This window comes from Aotus nancymaae, unplaced genomic scaffold (genome assembly GCF_030222135.1).
Source record: "Aotus nancymaae isolate 86718 unplaced genomic scaffold, 86718_ANA_hifiasm-v0.15.2.pri h1tg000033l, whole genome shotgun sequence".
NCBI classification, from domain to species: domain Eukaryota; kingdom Metazoa; phylum Chordata; class Mammalia; order Primates; family Aotidae; genus Aotus; species Aotus nancymaae.
The window spans coordinates 3,571,669-3,590,464 of NW_026988447.1; the positions used below are offsets into that span (position 1 = coordinate 3,571,669).

The following is an 18,796-nucleotide window of genomic DNA, read 5'->3' on the forward strand; positions in this document are numbered from 1 at the left end:
AGCTAGAAAAAAAAAATTAAAAAGTAGTAAAATAATTATCTCGAAGTTAGAAAATGAACTTAGTAGGAGAACATAGTAAACATCACTAAGCAGTACTAAGAATCCACTTGAGAGATTTGCAAACATCAGTATGAAAATGGTCTGTTCGATAATTCTTCAGCGATGTTGGGCTGCTTGAAAACAGGCGTGAAGGAAACATAGCAATTACTAGGTTTGGGTTCTGAAAGAGGAATACAGAGGAATTGAGGGTATATGCAAAGAGGCAAAAATGAACTTTAAGGTGAGCTGAACAAGACAGATGATGCATAACGAGAGTGAGGTCAAAGTGCAGAACTTCAGCAATGAAGAGGGACGGTGACAGTGAATGGAGAGTGGAATATTCAAAATCAGGTCTGCAGAGTGGAGGTGCTCATAAGGATCCAGGTGCGACCACTGAGAGGCCATGGTGGGATAGAGAAAAAGACTGGAAAACTTAAAACATAGTGTTGTTATATTTGCTAGCCACTATTTGTTATCCACAAGAAATCACGAAAATGATTGCTACAGGGGAGAAGAAAACTAGGCCATCAACTAAAGTATTCCATGAATGGGCAGAAGGTTATTCTGGGGGGGAAGATAAGGAAAGGAGGCGAGAATAGGACTTCAAAGACCCAAGGGGGTCTTTATTATTATTCTGAAATGACAGGAGAGCAAAGAGGACACCTACCTAATCTCCTGCTCCTGAAGCACTTGGAAAATAAGAATAGAAAAAGCTTCTACTTGAGGTAAGCAAGGTCCTGAAGGGACGCTTCTGTCAGTAATTACATCAAGGAAGCCACTAGGATATTGGGGAAAAAGACCACAGATGTGTGTTAGCTGCTCTGAACTTGGAAATGTATCATTAACTTATGTCCATGGAAGTTCAGCTCATTCGTTTAGACAAGGGATCAGCCAATTATGACAAGCAAATCAATCCTCCAACCTATTTTGCATGGCCATTAACTAAGAATGGTTTTTATATTATTGTTTTATTTTATTTTTTGAGACAGCATCTCACTCCGTTACCCAGGCTGGAGGTTAGTGGCACAATGGTGGCACAGTCTCAGCTCACTGCAGCCTCTGACTCCTGGGTTTAAGAAATTCTCCTAGGCCAAGCGCAGTGGTTCACGCCTGTAATCCCAGCACTTTGGGAGGCCGAGGCAGGTGGATCACGAGGTCAAGAGATCGAGACCATCCTGGCCAACATGGTGAAACCCCATCTCTACTAAAAATACAAAAAATTAGCTGGGCATGGTGATGTGTGCCTGTAATCCCAGCTACTCAGGAGGCTGAGGCAGGAGAATTGCCTGAACTCAGGAGGCGGAGGTTGCGGTGAGCCGAGATCGCGCCATTGCACTCCAGCCTGGGTAACAAGAGCGAAACTCCGTCTCAAAAAAAAAAAAAAAAGAAATTCTCCTGCTTCAGCCCCCCGAGTAGCTAGGATTACAGGCGCCAGCCAACACACCAGGCAAATTTTTGTACTTTTAGTAGAGATGGGGTTTCACCATGTTGGCCAGGCTGGTCTCAAACTCCTGACCTCAAGTGATCCACCCACCTCAGCCTCCCAAAGTGTTGGGATTACAGGCATAAGCCACCGTGCCCAGGCGGTTGTTATATTTTGAAAGGGTGGCAAACACACATATGTACACGAATATACAACAGAAACTACATTTGGCCTATACTGCCTAATATATTAAATATTTACTTTCTGGCCTTTTACAAAGAAACAGTTTGCTAGCCCCTAGTTTACAAAAATAAGTTACCTTTACTTTGTTTTATGGCCATGAACTATAGACGTTGTCTTACAAAAATGTGCCACTGACTTAAAAGTGGTCTAGAAGAAGGGAGCACAAGTTATCACCCCATGCGAACATGTTTAACAGGTAAGGATTAAGGACATCTTAAGCATCACTCTAAAGACAAGTTATCTCTGAGGCTACTTTGATCCAACTAGGAGTGACATAATTATTATGGTCCTAAATGGTAAATACATTCAGTCAATAAATACTTATCTAATCTAGTTTCCCAGCAGTGTAGCTGATTAGTTATAAGCTTTGCTTTGACAACACGGGAAACTAGAAACAAACATTTAAGAAGGACAATCCGTCATTTTTCACAAGTTATTCATCTAACAGTAGGGGCATTTAAGTGTCAGTTCAGATAAAGCAGTTCTTATTGTCTTTCATGTAATTTATAACTCAGTTTTTACAACCATTTTAAGACTTAACTATGAGCCAAAAGTGAGAGAGAAGGTTACTGTCCATATCACAAAATGTGAAATTAGGTAATCATAAATACATACCAAAAAAAACATTTTTTGTCCAAAACATTCGGGCTGGGAGAGAGTTATATCGCTTCCTCCCAGCCCGAAATTAAGATGAAAAAGATTAAACAACTTTTTGCAGATCATGTCTATCTATTTTAGCAACAATATAAATGAAAAGCAATGTTCATTTTAAAATAAATATAACACCATTTTTGAAACTGCAAATGAAACTCTCATTGTATAAGAGAATGTCAATATCAAATTCTTGTATATTGACAATCATGTACCATAATCAATGAATATAATTTGAAACTCTCAAGTTATTTATTTTCAATTCGAGTGCAGACAATTAGGCCACTGCAGTCATTTCCTCATCTGAGTCACTTGATTCATCATTTAGTTCCAATTCTCCTAAATTCTGGTCTACAGTTATAACAGTTTTCCTCTTACACTTCTTCGGAATTGCATCATTAGCGCAAATTTTTCTCATTTTAATGTTTGGCAATTTCTTCAGATCAAAGTCCCATTCCCTAGACAAAAGGAAAAAATAAAGAGTACAGAGTGTTGAAGTGAAAAAATAGAAGACAGTAAATTTTTGAAACTCAGAGGATCCTACAAATTCAAAACTTCAAAAGCACTAAAGGAAAATATTAAGCATAAATTACAAGAAAGCTGTTCTATTCTTTCATCCTCCCTAACCTGAGTATCTCCTTCTCTCAGGCTACCCAGATCAAGAATCGCAATCAAAAGTAGACATTGTTATCATACATGACAAATCTCCAAAATATAGTCAGAAGAGGCTTTCCTTTTCACACACAGAAGTACATCCCAGTTAAGTTTCAGAAATCAAACAACTGTTATTCTTATAATGGAAAATATTCAGTTTTTCAGCCTCAGTATTTTCTGTGATAATTAATTACTTTAGAAGTAATATGGATATTGTTTTGGGAACTGAACTCTAACCAGAAGGCTATACTCTCTTTTCTTGTTTCTGGCTTTGTTTTGGAGGAAGTAGAAGATACATTGTTTTAGAAATAAAGAGCATATTTATATATTTGATTGCAGGCAAAAAAAAGAAAAAGGTATAAAAAGAATCTTAAGCTCCATAAATTTAAATTATAAATACATGCTATACATAAGCTCAAAAGCGAGCTGCATCTTAAACATGATAGATGAAGTCTATTAAAGCTAATTTAGTTTCAATGAATTCAAAAGTACAGAAGATGACTGGATTTAAATTTATCTAATTTCAATTAACATTAAATATAAGAGCCATCAACATGGTCTAGTTAAGACCGAAGTGCTTAATAAAACAGAACCTGTGTTTAAAAACTAAAACACTGCTTGCTGATCCATTTGTTTCTTATAGATTCTGGATATTAGGCCTTTGTTGAATGCAAACAGTTTGAGAATATTTTCTCCCATTCTATAGGTTGTCTGATCACTCCCTTGACAGTTTCTCCTGCTGTGCAGAAATCAGGTCCCATTTGTCCATCTTTGTTTTTATTGCAAGTGCTTGAAGGCTTAGCCATAAATTTTTTGCCACGGCTGGTATCAACAAGGGTATTCCCTAGGTTTTCTTCTAGGAGTTTTATAGATTATCCTAAGTGAACTAAGTAACACAGAAACACAAAAGCAAATGCTACATGTCTCACTTAGAAGTAGGAGCTAAACATTAGGTAGATAAAGTCATAAAAATGGGAACAACGGACACTGGAAAATACAAGACAGGGGAGGAAGAGGGGTAAGAGGTAAGAAAAACCACCTACTGGGTGCTATGCTCACTACCTGAGTAATGTCTCCATTCTTACTCCAATCCTTAACATTACACAATATACCTTCGTAACAAACCTGCACACGTACCTCTGAATTTAAAATAAAAGTTGAAAAAAGAGAAAACAAAAGCCTAAAAAGTTAAAATCCTACTCAGTAGTTTCCCAGTTTACAAAAGAGTACAACTAGAGACCGCTGGACAAAGCGAGTCTTGATGACTTAACCTGTTCCCTGGAATCATTCCTATAACCATCTCCTCTGCGAAAGAGGCTGCTACAGAACAGCCTAGGGATGTGACTCTGAGCCATCACGTCTGTTGCTCATTTCCTTTTTTAAAAAAATAAGAACGAAGGGAGGAACAGTGAGATCACATACTTTGAGGTACTATAATAATAATGTATCTCAAACCATTCTGAAAAACAACAAGCACACCAGGTCACTATCCTGTCAGTGCATATCAAGTATTCATAAGCACAACTTCAGAAAATTCTTACTTGGTCTGATAAAAAAGAAACGGTTAAAAGAAACCCCTGATTTTCTTTTAGTTCCACCGTCTAGACTCAAAGGGGAAGAAAGTTCTCTTGTCATGTACTTTACACACAGTGTCAAGGCAACAATACAAGACAGACTCACCTAAATGTTTTCAGATTACTTGCATTTAGAATGTCTGGAATCTCTGGAAAAGAAAATAATTTATCTCCATTAGGCAAAGTTTTCTAAATGACACAATTTTACAGTTTCCTCTTTTGTTATTTTTATACAACAAATAATTTTTAGCAAAAATATCCAAAAGAAAACAAAATTTCAAAGTATTGCTACAATTAACATCAAAAGTTTGACTTAAGAAAAATGCTATTAAATGATCAATTCTAGCATAGACTCCATGAAATAAAACAAAGCTATTAACAAAATTAACCGTTTTCTTTTTAACAATAAAACGTACCTGGCAAAGTATAACTATCAATCCGCTAAAATAACATGCCAGGTTATATATTTTTTCTTGGTGAAAAGTACAATGTTTTCAAACATGTAATAATCTACCTTCACAGGGTAGAATTTATCTCAGGAATGCAAAAATTAATGTTTTTAAAAAATCACATTTTTCTAAATGTGAAAAAAAGACTTTTTTAAATTAAAAAAAATGTGCTTAAAGAAGTTCAATAAAAAACCCATTTTTAATTAAAAATATGGTAGTTTTTTAATTATATAAAAAAATTGTATTAAAAATTTTTAAATTATATTAAAAAATATAAATATGGTAGTTTCTTAGCTTGTTTCAAAAGTTCATCATAAACCAACATGCATGAACAAAAAAATTGGAAGATTGTTGCAAAAAATCTCGTCAATTCAATACAATGTTAAATGACATTTACTATCAAGTAATAAAGAAGATAAAATAAGCATGTTTGTTACAACTAGATACTGACTTTTTTTTTTTTTTTGAGATGGAGTTTTGCTCTTGTTGCCCAGGCTGGAGTGCAATGGCGCGATCTCGGCTCACTGCAACCTCTGCCTCCTGGGTTCAAGTAATTCTCCTCCCTTAGCCTCCCAAGTAGCTGGGATCATACCACACCCAGCTAATTTTGCATTTTCAGTAGAAACAAGGTATCTCCATGTCGGTCAGGCTGGCCCCGAACTCCCAACCTCACAGGTAATCTGCCTGCCTTGGCCTCCCAAAGTGCTGGGATTACATGCATGAGCCACTCGGATTATGTTGACTTTTTACAATAGTTTCAGAGAATAACAGTATGAGAGGTTAGGTGTTAAGAGGTATAAATAAGCACAAAAAATTTTTTAAAATCTTATTGAATTAGAAATATTTATACCACACAAGGAGGGGAGAGGGATGGTCATATCTAGTCTTCTCGAAATCTTATCAAAACGGAATTTGGTGACAATCTCCCCACAAGAAAACTGACACCTGTAAACTCATCAGAGTCTGTTCACCAGACCCATCCCCTGATTCTGGGAAAAGCACTGCAGCATAGCAGATCTGAATTTTCGTCCTAGCTGTATCACCAGCAAATGGTTTACTTTGGATGTGCTCTGATAAACACTATCAACTAATCCTGGCTGCTACATGTTAAACAGACTTTAGTGGGAAAGAGTGGAGGCACAGAGAGCAACTGGGAGGCTATTACTACGGTAGTGGTGAGACGACAGTGGCTTGAACCAGGGAGGTGGGAAGTGGTAGTGGCAGTTGTCAAAGTCACCAGATTCTAAACACTGCTGACAGGTTGCATGTAGACTGTGAAAGTGACTCTAGGGTTTCTAATCCGAGCAACTGGGCAAGTGGTGATGCCACTGACTGGAGTAAGAAACCTACGGGAGGAGCAAGGTTTAGGAGAAAAGCTGACGTTTGTTTTATGACATGTCAAGTCTGAGATGCCCAAAAGACATGCAAATAGAGAGTCTGAGAAACCCAAGTGTGATACTGCAAATCTGGAGTTCTAGGGACAAGTTAGGGTTGACAAGATGAATAGGAGAGTAATCAGTATTACTACCACAGTGAAAAGATATGATGTCACTCTCACAAAATTGATAGTTTTGTTGTAGAGGAAAAAAAAGAATCCAAAATTATTCTAAATCCTCACAAAGAAAAGGATATCAAAGGAAGAAAATCAAATGAAATAAACAATATGTAAAATAAAACCTTAGAAATCAATCACAAATTGACACTGCTCTGTAATATAAAAGGAAAATAAAAAATCAGTGAGCACACCAAGGCCATATCCTTCATACTGCTGTCGCTCCCGCTCCATCGTCTGCTTGATGACAGTCTCCCGGGAACAGTGCCGCCTCCCCTGCCTGTCCTTGATACTGTTATGTAACTCAATCTGCTCCAGCTCACTGCTGAATCGGTTCAAGTACCTGAAAAATAAGAATATGACTTGTGTTACATACAAAGTCTATGTATTTGGCTTTTATTACTTAATGGAAAACTTAGTATCCAGCCTTTGTATGTCCTGTAAATGTGTATGCTCCTCTGGATTCCTCAGGTCCTCAAACCTCTGTTACCCATTCCCTGGATAACTCGACCATTTCCTGAACTTCAGTGACCAAATCACAGCCTACTATCAAACTGCAGACCCTCACATTCAACCACCATCTCCATCTGGATGTCCCCTAGTGGCTTCACCATTAGCACATCAAAACTGAACTTGTCATCACCCTGTCCTCACCTACCCCCCACCAACCCCCTCTATCTCTTGGGTTTCCTAACTCAGGAAATAGTTCTCCAGACAAGGAATCTGATGGCCTCATTGACTGCTCTCTCTCCCTGTTATTCTGCACCTAAGTTTTCACTAAACACTGAGACTTCTACTCTCTTAATACCTTTGGAATCTTTCACTTCTCTTTTCATCATGCTATAAGCCACGCAAAGGCCACCATCATTTCTTGCCTGGATTGTTATACCAACCTTTCAACAGTTTCTTGGCCAGAGTCATGAACCTCTGCACTCTGTTTTCTTCATTCTCACTGTGTCCTTTCTAATGTTAAGTATGATCTTTTCAGGTGCTTGCTGTAAAAGCCTCCTATGGCTCCTAATGTCCTTGGATAAGGGCCAAACTTTTGAACTGACATCTGAGGTCTTTCATGAGCTAGTTATCATTTATTGTACCTGCCACACTTCCCTCCTTGAACTTATTTTAGTCATATTAAATGTCTGGCAGATCACTAAATATGTTATCTTCATTCTCACTTCTGGCCATTTTAAATATTCTTCTTTCTAGCTAGGGGTTCTTCAAAATACCTTGCCTTGATCTGCTAACCCCTACCTTTCAGTTGCCAGTTTAGATGACACTTCTCCAGGAAGCCTGTCGTGATCCCAAGAAAGTGGTCTAACTACCACTCTGAGACCCAAATACGTTACAAATCTCCCATAGTGACTAAGCCAGGAAATGAATCCAAAGTCTTCCTGATAACCAAGCCCATTTGCTCTTCTACAAATCCAGAACAGAGCTCTGTGTTTTAAAGAACCCCGCTGGAGAATTCCCTTTTCTGACCCTTTGCTCATAATATGCCCAGTGTTTACCTTTCGATTAGTTCACAAGCATCTTTCTTTGAATATCTCTTTTTTTGGGGATCAAGATGATTTTGAAACCATTGCAGTTTTTCACCTATAAACAAGTACCAAGACAGTTTACCACACAAGTCATCATTTAAGCAAGGAAATATTCATTAGAATTTTCAACATTAACGTGCTTAAAACAGAACCAAAATTTATGTCAATGTGAAATGTGTGGGCTCACAGCTAATTAAACCAGTCTGTCACAAATTAAACTGTCGTCAGATTTTAATTTAGAGAAGAGAGAGGGGTGGGAGGGATGCTCTTCTGTGTATATTATCCAATATGGATTCAAAAAAGGAAAATAATCTTTTAATTGGGCATGAATTTCTAAGTATTTAAAAGCAAAGGATAGCCTGTCAAAAATAATAAAATGAAAACTCCATTAATGATGAGAATGATATTTGCTGAGTATTTAATAAGCTGTAGGCACTATGTAAATAGTTTTATAATCTCATGAGAATTAGTACTATTATTACACCCATTTGTAGATGAGAGAGGTTAAATAACTTGTCCAGGGCCCCAAAGTTAGCAAATACATTAAGCATACAAGAGCTGCCAGGTACTGTGTAGAGTAATTGAGATATATTAACAAAGAGCCAACAAAATTCATCATTATGAGAAAACCTGACCATTGGGGTCACTTTCAGTTAGAGTTCTCAAGATTACAGACAAAAAAAAAAAAATCACCCTGCCCAGTATACTGATACCCCATTTAAAAATACTATTCTATTACCTGAGGAAGCATTATAGATGAGGGTTCAAATACCTTTCATTTTAATAAAAGAGCCTAACAGTATTTAAATCTCAGATTTGTCAATAAAAAAATTATTAGCAATAACTCTGACCAAAAAAAGCGACATGATACTGAGATACAAACTGAAGATGTGTATGTCCATACCATTAAATAAATATGAATTATTGTTTCTACCTAGGCCATAATCCTTCATAATTCGAATGGTTAGGGAGGTAGAGTTAAACTTCAGATAGACGAATAGATGGATATGTATATATGTGTAGACAGGTAGGTAGATAGGCAAATATAAACTAACACTTTCTGGAGAACTTAGCTAGAAATCATCAACACTATTCCAAAAGTTTAATGATTGATTTGCCTTGTTTAGGTCAAGTCTGATCAAATTCACTTTGATAAAAACAGTATTTCACTAAAAGAGTAAAAAGAAAAAATAGGTATAGGGCAGAAATTCCCTATACTCTAGTCAGAATTTCAAACAAGTAAACCCACTTACCAGTAAGGTTGAGACGCAAGGCCTTTTCATTCTTCAGTCTTTGAAGGAAAGGTATATATAGATATGTGTTAGAAAATTTCCAAAGCAAGTTTTAAAACTCTGACAATAACAACCAAAAGAAAAACTGGCTAAAGAACTCTAATTAAATGATCATTTTTTTACAAATTTGAAAATAATTTTGTTAACAGAAATGCTAAATACCATGCTTCTCTTTTAAATCACTAGAACAAAATTTTATAAGAAACTTTTTTTAAGCTTCTCAATGTCTAAAGGAAGCCTATAGAACAAAACAGTTTAAAAACACTGAAAGCTTGATTGAATTCTGAACGTTCAGATGGGTTTTGTAATATGCAGAATACTTGTGCCCAAGAGTAATGCAAACCTTTGGAACACTGAGTGCTGCCACCAAAACCAAAATGCACTACTATCATCTTTTAAACTTCAAAAAGAACAAAACAGAATGATTATTTTCCATGAATTTGAAAAGAATTATAACAAACAAAAATGTTTTATTTTCAGAAAGTGTATAGGTAATACATGCCTCCTATTTACTGATATTCTAAACACTTATTCCTTCAGGAGACCTCTGGATACCAAGTTTTTGCCAGACTTCATTTTCTGATAGCCCCAAGGGATACAGCAATGAACAAAAAACTCCACTGTCCCTGTCTTAACAAACATTAAAATCTAAGGTTAATAAAAACACAGAGGAGCATACAGAGCCACAAAAGCATATTTAAAAAGCATCTACTATATGTTTTAGGATTGTGGAAGGTTTTCCAGAGAAGTAAACTGTAAGCTGAGACCTGAACATGCAGAGAAGTTATTCAGGATTAAAAAAAAAAAAAAAAATAGGGACTACAATTATGGGAAAAGAAAAATCTTAGCCATAGGAGAAGGCTTTGTATAAAGCAGGAAGTATACATAGCTTTTATCCACAAAGAAGTAGGCAAACCAGATTTACCCTCCCATTTTACACAACTAGAGAACTGGATAAATGAAATGACATCTTTTTGTTATTATTATTTTTAGAGACAGGGCCTTACTCTGTAGCTCAGGCAGGAGTGCAGTAGTGCTATCATTGCCCACTGCAGCCTCCAACTCCTGCCTGCTAGGACTATTGTCCACTATGCCTGGCTAATTTTTTTTTTTTTTTAACTTTTATTTTTGTAGAGACAGAGTCTCACTATGTTACCCGGGCTGGTCTCAAACTCCTGGCCTCAAGCTATCTTCCAACCTCGGCCTCCGAAAGCACTGGGACTACAAGGATGAGCCACCATACCAGTTATAGGAGAAAATATTCATAATACAAATAACAAAGGACTTGAATCTAGAATATACAAACAGTCCTCACTACTTAAAAACAGATAAACAACCCAGTACCAAAAAGGCAAAATATTTGGAAAGTTTCTCCAAGAAGAAAACACAAATGACCAAAAAGAACATAAAAAGATGCCCAACATCATTAGTCATCAAGAATGAAAAATTAAAAATTACATACCTACTAGATTGGCTAAAATTAAAGAGGGGAAAAAAAATCTCTGACAATGTAACATGTTCAAGAGGATATACAGTAAATAGAACTATCATACGCTGGCAGTGAAAATATAAAATGGTACTATTACTTTGAAAAAGGTAATTTCATATATACTTAAACCTATGATCCAGCAATTCTTATAAACCCAATTTCTTATAAACTTAAGCAAACACCTTAAGTATGTTGACCCAGCAAGTCTTATAAATTGAATTTCTTATAAACTCAAACATCTACCCAACAATCATAGTTCTAGGAACTAAAAGAAAAATGAAAACATACGTCCGCACAAACACCTGTACATGAGTGCTCATGGCAACTTTATTCCTAATAGCAGAGGTTGACAAATATTTTCTTAAATGGTCAAGTGGTCACATTTTAGACTTTGGGGGCCGTGTACCTGTCAGTTATTCAACTCTGCCACTGCAGCATGAACGCAGCCATAGAAAACACAAAAGAAATCAGCATTGATGTTTTCCATAAAAACTTTTCATAATAACAGGTGGCTAACGCCTTAGCTTGCAGATCCCTGATCATAGCCGAAAACTAAAATTATATCCAAATGAACACAGACAGTGAATTGATAACCAAGTTGCATATCCAGTGAATGGATATAAATAAATTGCCTGAGGATGGAATAATATTCCCAATATAAGGAAAGAACAACTAATACATAAAATGACATGGATAAGTCTCACAAACATGCTATGTGAAAGATGCTGGCACAAAAGACCACATACAGTATGATTCCATTTATAGTAAGCATTAGAAACATAAATCTCACCTATCAAAATAAAGAGCAAATTAGTGGCTGCCTGAGACGAGGGGTAGAGTGTGAGGACTGATTGGGAGGGTGCACAGGGAATTTTCTAGGAAGATGAAATTGTACTACATACGAATCAGGGTCGCTACACCAATGTATACAACTGTCAAAACCCAAAAACTACACTTAAAATGTGTTCACTTTATTATATATTAATTGAACCTCAAAGCTGATTTTAAAAAACAAAGAACATTTCATAAAAAGTTGGAGAATGGCTCTGAGAGGAATTTGTTTCTTTTAAATAAGGCTGGAGGGAAGAATCTAGTTAGAAGTCAAGCCGCAGTAATTCCAAATGGACTCAATGGGAACCTGAACTTACAGTGGTATTGGTGGAATGAAGAAAAGTAGAGAGATTAATTCTTAGATAGACAATGTGTAAGCATGATTTTTAAAGAGAATCAATTAAGTGAAGTGTATCAATAAGATTAATTCTCAAAGGCAGTTGTTTCTGCGATTCTTACCCATCCTGCTTAGTTTCCTTTGTTAATTTTCCACTTGGAGTCATTTTCATTTGCTATCTATGTCAAAATGTTGCTATGCTGAGAAATCATAAAACAAAAATCACATCATATAAAAGAGCCACTTGCTGTTTGTAAATTGTTCATTGTTCAGAATGTGCTAGTCTTCAAACCATCCTAGTTTCTGTTATATAGTCTAAATCAGAGCTCTTCAAATGTTGAAGATAAAGAATATGTTTAAACTTTTATTCTAGCATTGTTAATTACTCCTACAGTATCTTTTTTTCTTTTTGAGACAGAGTCTCACTCTGTCACCCAGGCTGGGGTGCAGTGACATGATCTCGGCTCACTGCAACCTCCGCCTCCTGGATTCAAGCGATTCTCCTGCCTCAGCCTCCCAAGCAGCTGGGATTACAGGTGCCCACCACCATGCCCAGTTAATTTTTGCATTTTTAGTAGAGATGGGATTTCACCATGTTGGCCAGGCTGGTCTTGAACTCCTAACCTCATGTGATCAACCTGTCTCAGCCTCCCAAAGTGCTGACATTACAGGTATAAGCCAACGCGCCCAGTCTCCTACTGAATTTTTAAGTAAACTGAAGATATCAGTAAACTGTTGCATCTACCACTCATCAAAAGGCACAGTGCCCTCCCTAATAGATACCCTTCCCCACCTTCCTCCTATCTGTCCTTCTTCTGAAAAAGAAAACCTAGGAAGCAGTACAAAAGAATCCTGGATTCCATGGAAACATATTAAGACTACATACTCCAGTCTGCCTGGTTACCACTGTTACTTAGGAGACCAATTTTCTTTGGTAGGCAGATACTACCAAAAGGTGGCAAGATCTAAGATGGTCCCCAATTATTCTTGCCTCTTAATATTTATGTCCCTGTCCTCCATGGGTATGGTTGGACTTAGTGGACACTTCTAACAAATACAATAGTGCAGTAGACAGATGTCATTACAAAATTAGATTACAAAGACTTATTCATTCTCTCTTGCTCTCTGTCTCAGAGCCTTTGCTCTGGAGAAAGCAAGCTGTCATGTTCTGAGTAGTCTTATGAAGAGGCTCATGCCGTAAAGATTGATGCCTCCAGTCAACAGCCAGCCATGACCTGAGGTCCACCAACAGCCATGTAAGGAAGCTTGGAAGCAGAATTTCTCCCTAGCAAACTCTGAGATGAATGCAGTCCCAGACAACAGCTTAGCTGCAGGCTTGTGAAAGACACTGAGTCAGAAACACCCAGTTAAATGGCACTGGGATTCCTACCTGATCCAGAAACTGTGCGTGTTTTAAGCTGATAAATTGTAGCATAACTTCTTATGCAGTAACAGTTACTAAAACATCTGGTGACTGCTGTTCATTTCTAAGAAGCCACAGGTATCCAAGTTCCAGTTAAGTCCTATTGGTACCTTTTCTATGACCTTGCTTAAAGTTGTCCCAACCATTTGGGTATCTTGTTACCAATCATCTTTTGAAATGGCGCAGGGAATCAACAGCATTTCAATATGCCTTTTGTGACCACACTCCCATTTACAGTTAAGTATGATTCGTGGTCACCGATGCTGCTACTCAAAAGAACTGACATCTATGGTGGCCTTAGCCTATGATTTCATAACATAAAATATGTTAGGTACTATTACCTAACATATTTTTGTATATTTGGTTCTATGGCCATGCCTATTGAAATAATGTCTTTTCAAAAATAAATTTTTAAAAGGGAAAACATCCAATCTATTTAGAATATTGTCCAATCAGAAAAATTAAGTGATACCTTTCTACTCTGCATTACTAAAACAAAAGTCTTGGCCAATAAACAGAATTTTCTTAGGACAACATATATATATGAGATTCACATGTTGTTCTGTTTCATTCTTCCATAATTTTTCTATAATGCTAATTCTGTAAATCAATATACAACATGCTGAATATACTTGACAACATACAAACATTCTAGGCTTGCTGTCACAATTATTGTGAACCAAGTACTTAATCGCCAGATCTTTTCACCAAGCACATACAAAAGTTATATCTCAGACTCTACAGCAGGTACAGCATCTACAGCAGGGGATAGTATGTACTTGATTTTAAGAGTATCTACTTGATTTTAAGAGAGATAAAACATCTCCTTTTTAAAAAAAAAACCGGTATTTAAGGAAAATAAATAATAGTATAGGACAGCAATTCTCATAGTGTAGTCCCTAAACCAGCAGCAACAGCACCAGCATTACCTGGAGACTTGTTGGAAACGGAAACCCTTAGGTCAGAAACCCCAATCTTGAGAACAGAAAATTCTAGCAGTTGGAATAACAAACAGTTTTAATAAGCTCTACAGATGTATGTCATGTACATAAGTTTGCAAAATACTGATATATATAATAGCAGAAAGTACAAATCATAGTAGTAATAAATCATGTTAAAAAAGCAAAAATTATAAAAGTGATGCACACAGTTGAAATTTGAAAATTACTGTTCTAAAGCAAAACTATCATCATAGTAAATCTTTATGTTAAAAACAAAAACAAAAACAAACAAAAAAAGCCAATCCCTAGAAAAGAAAATTTGACTCTGCTATCACAACACTTGATTATTTTCTTCTAGCCAAACTACAGTGAAACAGCTAACCTTTACTAAATAAGGCTTAAGCAAAAAAATCAACATTTAAAAATGTACTGGTTTCCATCATCTAGTATGCAAATGTATGTAGCATTCATTAAAATGGCAAAACTATTCTAAAAGTCAAAATGATGATTTTTATTTGATCTTCATTTTAAGGAACCTTTGAAACAGCCTTCTTTCTTCTTCTTCTCAGCCTCACTTGTGGAATTCTCCTTTTTCCCAACCTCTAAATGGTAGAGGGCTACCGGACTCAGTCCTTGGCTCTCTTCTCTTCCCCATCAACAGTTACTCCGTAGGTGACCTGATCTTACCCAGTCTCACAGCTTGGAATCCCATATGAATGCTGATTGCTCCCAAATTGATGTCAACACCCCTAACCTAACCTCTGAACACTAGACTCAACAAATCTAACTATCCATTCCGTATCTCCTCTTACATGTCTCATGGGCACTTTAATCTATATGCCATATATATATATATATATATATATATATATATATGTACATCAGCATAGTTCACTGCCTCACATTTTTCAACTCTCTGTTCAAATATAACTTCATCAGAGAGGGCTTCCATGACTAGCCCATGTAAAACAGAACATCTCCCTCACTCCCCATCCCATAACCTTTTTACATTTTTCATTGCACTTATAACCAACTGCTACTTAAATTACTAATCTGTTTTAGGTAAGCTCTAAAAGAGTAGAGTCCTTTTTCAGTTTTACTCTCTGCATACAGAACACACTCAACAAATATTTATGAAAGGGAGAGAATATTGTGAAAGAGATGTTTGAAAGATAAATGTATAAAGGGGCTTTTTACCAACGAGTAATACACATGATAGAAAGATACTTACTTTTCCTTTTTTTCTTGTTTGTGAGCCTCTCTCATAATTTGAGCTGCTTTTCTACTATACGGATGGATGACTTTTTTTTCCCGTCCCGCACTTTTTCCCTTTGGTGCTTTAGGCTAAAATGTATGAAAACATATGACACATATAGTCAGATATGTGAGTGCCTTCAGTCGCAAAAATCTTTACAAATAAATTTTCAAAAACAGTAATATAACAAATACAGTTAGCCAAAAACACTACAAGAAAAATGAAGAGACAAGCCAGGCTTATTAAGTAATTCTAATAATCTGTTGCCATAGTAATGACAGAAATAACATATTCAGAGGTGCTCTGCAATGACAGAAGAAAGAAAGGCACAGAAGGAGTCAATAAACTCAGCTCTTACACAACATGTTCTATCTTCAAAGAAGATACAGGGAATACAGATAGTGAGAGACTCACGGCCAGAAGTTTGTTACAGTTAAGAAAATTAAGGGGATAGAGGTTATTAGTAGGAGTTTGATTGTAGATGCTTCACATGGAACAAAGTGGACAATGAATCCTGCAAAATCAAAGTTGGGTTTATGGCCTGTACAAATTAGGAATACAGAAAATAATAGAAGCTATCTCAAAATTAGTATATCCAAAAGCGAAAACATATTACTTTCCCACTGAAGCCTTATGCCAATTAACCAGATCACAATTCATTCAGTCCTCCAAATTAGACATCTCAGTCTTTTTTTTATCCCTACACAATCCAGTATCTTACCTCACCTATAATGATTTAGCAATCAGATTTGGTTTTCTGTAATAAGAAACCAAAATAATGGCATAATCCAGATTAAGTTTGGTTCTTTCCTGTTAAACTAGGAGCTGAAGGTTCTGCTCTACAAAGCTCTTACAGATCCAGGATCCTTCCATCTTGTCTACTATCCTCAGGCTGTACCTTCTATCTAGTCCAAGACAGCCTAATACCAGGTCTACACTCAAGCCAGTATGAAGTAGGAAAAGAAAAATCTGAAGGTACATGTCCCTTTTTTAAGAGCATGACCTGGGAAGTTGCAGATCCTTTTGCTCACATCCCATTGACCCAAATTTATTCACAGTGTTACATAAGGGAGAGTAGTAAACATAATACCATTCTGTGAGAAAAAGGATCCTTTCATATAGAAAAAAAGAAAGAATACATTAGGGGACAGCTGGCAGTCTCCAACATATCTATTCCAGAAAAAGGCCAAGTGGCTCTACAATCTTCTTCAAAGCTATTGTCAATTGCTTAATTCAGTCCTCACAAGCATTCATAATCAGGATGGTCTTTAGGTTCTCCCTGCTAGTCCTTTTTTCAGCAAAGCTACACAGCTTGTCTTCATAAAACACTAATATAGTAAAGTCCCTCTCCCCTGCTTAAAGCGCTCCACCAGTTCACAATTAGGTCCCAAGTCTTTAAAACAGAAAACAATCTAGCCCCAACCTGCTTCTCCACCATTACTTCCCACGCTCCTCCATAAAAGATTCTTCACCCCATCCTACTGAACTTCTCACCATTCCAGAACATACCAAGCTGTTTCATAACTTCTTGAGACTGCACTTGCTATTACCTTGCCTGAAAATTACTTTCCCATACGTGCCCTTTGATAAAACTTTCCTTTGTAAAACTTTCTAGGCAGAACTATTTAAAATAACTGCAAATTCCTCATTCACAAATGTATTCATTCTTTCAATATTCATTGAGTGCTCTGCTCAATTTTTGATAAACCTGAGAAGATATATCCACGTCTGAATCTTAGGGTATCACTGGAAATTGGTGACAGGTATAGGAAAATAAGGAGAACCATCACATAAAAGAGTATATGTACTCTTTTATGTATCTCTCTGCTCACATGGCAGGTGCAGAGGAGAAAGGCAGGTGTAAAGAGGAATTTTTGAGATTAAAGTACCTAGGAAACATGAATCAAGTATAAACTTTCAGAACATTTGGCAGGCTGCCTCTAAGATGGACCCAATAAACCCCACTTCCTGATACTCATGCCCTTATGAAATCCCCTCCCTTTGAATGTAGGCTGGACCCACTGACTCACTTTTAATGAACATTTAGCAAAAGCAATGAAATGTTAATTCTGAGATTAGGTTATCAAAGGACTCTGGCTTCCATCTTGCTCCCTCTCATGGAAACCAGCTGTCATGTGGTGAGCTGCCATATGGAAGGGCCACATGACAAATAACTGAGGGAGGTCTCCAGATAACAGCTAGTGAAGAACTGAGGCCCGCAGTCCACAAAGAGCTAAATCCTACCAAGAACCAGCTTACCAAAATCCTAACAAGAGCAAGCTTAGAGGTAGATCCTCAACCAAGCATGGTGGCTCATGCCTGTAATCCCAGCGCTTTGGGAGGCCAAGGCAGGTGGATCACTCCGGCATTTGGTCCAGCCACTCCGGCATTTGGTTCAGATACTGCACCTCTCCTACAATCTTTACAGCCCACAGATCAGGAGATGCCCGCTGGGCTGACAAGCACGGTGGGTTTCCAGCACAAATCTGGGCGGTTGTATGAACGGGCGCCGCAAGTTTCCAGCACAGATGTCGGGGGCCGTTTCAGCAGGCACTGCAGGTTTCCAGCACAACTCTGGGCAGCTGTTTTAGCTGGCACCTGGAACGCCTGCCAGACACAGCCGCCCATTCCCCTGAAGGAAAAAAGGGGGCTGAAGGCAGGGAAGTAAGTGATCTGGCTTGGCAGGTCCCACCCCCACAAAGAGCAGCAAACTGAAAGTCACTGGCTAGGGAGTTTCCCAGCCAGCAAAGCAGTTTGAGCTCACCCCCTGACAGCCGAGCTAGGCTGGGGGAAGGGCATCTGCCATTACTGAGGCAGTCCACTATTACCAAGGCAGTCCTAATCTTACCTATATAAACAAAATCACAAAGAAATTTACACAGCAGCTGGGTGGAGCCCACAGCAGCCCAGCAATGTCTCTGCAGGCAGACTGTGACTAGACTTCCTCCTTGCTGGGCAGGGCAACTCACTTCCTCCTTGCTGGGCAGGGCAACTCTGAAAAAAGGCAGCAGCCCCCCAGGACTTATAAATAAAGCTCCACCTTCCCAGGACAGAGCACCTGGACAAAGGGGTGAGTTCCGTTGCAACAGACTAAAATGTCCCTGC

At 37.6% G+C, this 18,796-nt stretch overlaps 1 protein-coding gene across 4 annotated transcripts in view; it reads right to left on the reverse strand.

The window, feature by feature from the left end:
* Nucleotides 1–2,535: 2,535 nt before the first annotated feature.
* TMA16 (translation machinery associated 16 homolog) overlaps nt 2,536–18,796 on the reverse strand; it is a 30,706-nt gene continuing 14,445 nt past the window's right edge. For all 4 annotated transcript variants that reach the window (XM_064383770.1, XM_064383769.1, XM_021676605.2 and 1 more), the window contains 6 exons: nt 15,668–15,780; nt 9,377–9,414; nt 8,094–8,178; nt 6,780–6,928; nt 4,691–4,733; nt 2,536–2,814 (listed from right to left, as the gene is read on the reverse strand). In XM_064383770.1, coding sequence (XP_064239840.1) covers nt 2,634–2,814; nt 4,691–4,733; nt 6,780–6,928; nt 8,094–8,178; nt 9,377–9,414; nt 15,668–15,780 — 609 coding nt within the window. In that variant the 3' untranslated portion in view covers nt 2,536–2,633. The remainder of the gene's footprint in view (nt 2,815–4,690; nt 4,734–6,779; nt 6,929–8,093; nt 8,179–9,376; nt 9,415–15,667; nt 15,781–18,796) is intronic.